Source organism: Hipposideros armiger, unplaced genomic scaffold (assembly GCF_001890085.2).
Source record: "Hipposideros armiger isolate ML-2016 unplaced genomic scaffold, ASM189008v1 scaffold_538, whole genome shotgun sequence".
Lineage (NCBI taxonomy): Eukaryota > Metazoa > Chordata > Mammalia > Chiroptera > Hipposideridae > Hipposideros > Hipposideros armiger.
The window spans coordinates 1,163,449-1,164,248 of record NW_017731888.1 but is presented as its reverse complement, the minus strand read 5'-3'; the positions used below and the strand labels follow the sequence as shown (position 1 = coordinate 1,164,248).

At 71.8% G+C, this 800-nt stretch overlaps 1 protein-coding gene across 1 annotated transcript in view; it reads right to left on the bottom strand.

Moving 5' to 3' along the window:
* The window catches only part of TDRP (testis development related protein), a 32,850-nt gene extending 32,680 nt beyond the window's left edge, over positions 1-170 (bottom strand). The window contains exon 1 of the mRNA XM_019668772.1: positions 109-170. Coding sequence (XP_019524317.1) covers positions 109-132 — 24 coding nt within the window. The 5' untranslated portion in view covers positions 133-170. The remainder of the gene's footprint in view (positions 1-108) is intronic.
* Positions 171-800: the final 630 nt, after the last annotated feature.

Below are 800 nucleotides of genomic sequence, written 5' to 3'. Positions count from 1 at the left end.
GGGACCCCGGGCCTCCCACCCCAAACCCTCCACCTCGGGAACCCCCAGCGCCCCCTCACTCGGGTCCCCCTCTCCCCTGGACCCGCCACCACTGGCCGACCCCCTCACCCCACGGGCGTGGGGCGCGGCCATGTCCGCCGGGCGACGGCACGGGGGAGGGGCGACCGGGCTCCGGTCCCCATGGCAACGGCAGCGGGACGCGGCGCGAGCGCAGTGCGCATGCTCCCAGCCGGCCACCGTGCGGCTCGGGGTGCGGGGCGCCCGGGGCTGGAGACTGGGTCGTGGCGCCGGCCCGCGGGCCCCGCTCGCGCGAAGGGACCCGAGCCCTGCGGGTCGCCCAGAAACGCGGCGCGGGGCAGGCCGGTGACCCCGTGTCCTTGGAGCAGTGTCCACCCGCGCAGGACCGCGGTGCGACCTCGGGCGAGGCTGGGGTCCCAGTTGTCCGGCGGTGCCCGAGCCCCGGACGCGCAGCTTTCCTGCAGACCGGCCCGGGTGACCTCAGGGGGTTCCACGATTGTCTACCCCGTGGTTGGTGCGCAGCGAGCCCCGACCTAAGCTCTGGGGCTTCCAGTGTTTGGGAGGCAGGAACCTGGGGAATGGGGGCCTGCAGGTGCGGGGAGCCCCGGAATAGCGAGCAGCCAGGTGTATGCGATGCACCGTGACCTGGGCTCGGCCCAAATAGGTGGGTGGACCGTGTCCAAACCTCCGAGAGGAAAAGCGAGGGACTAAGTGTCCACGTTAAGAGTTTGGGGTCCAAGAGACAAGGAGTAAGGTAGCTACCCCTGGGATAAGTCAGACCC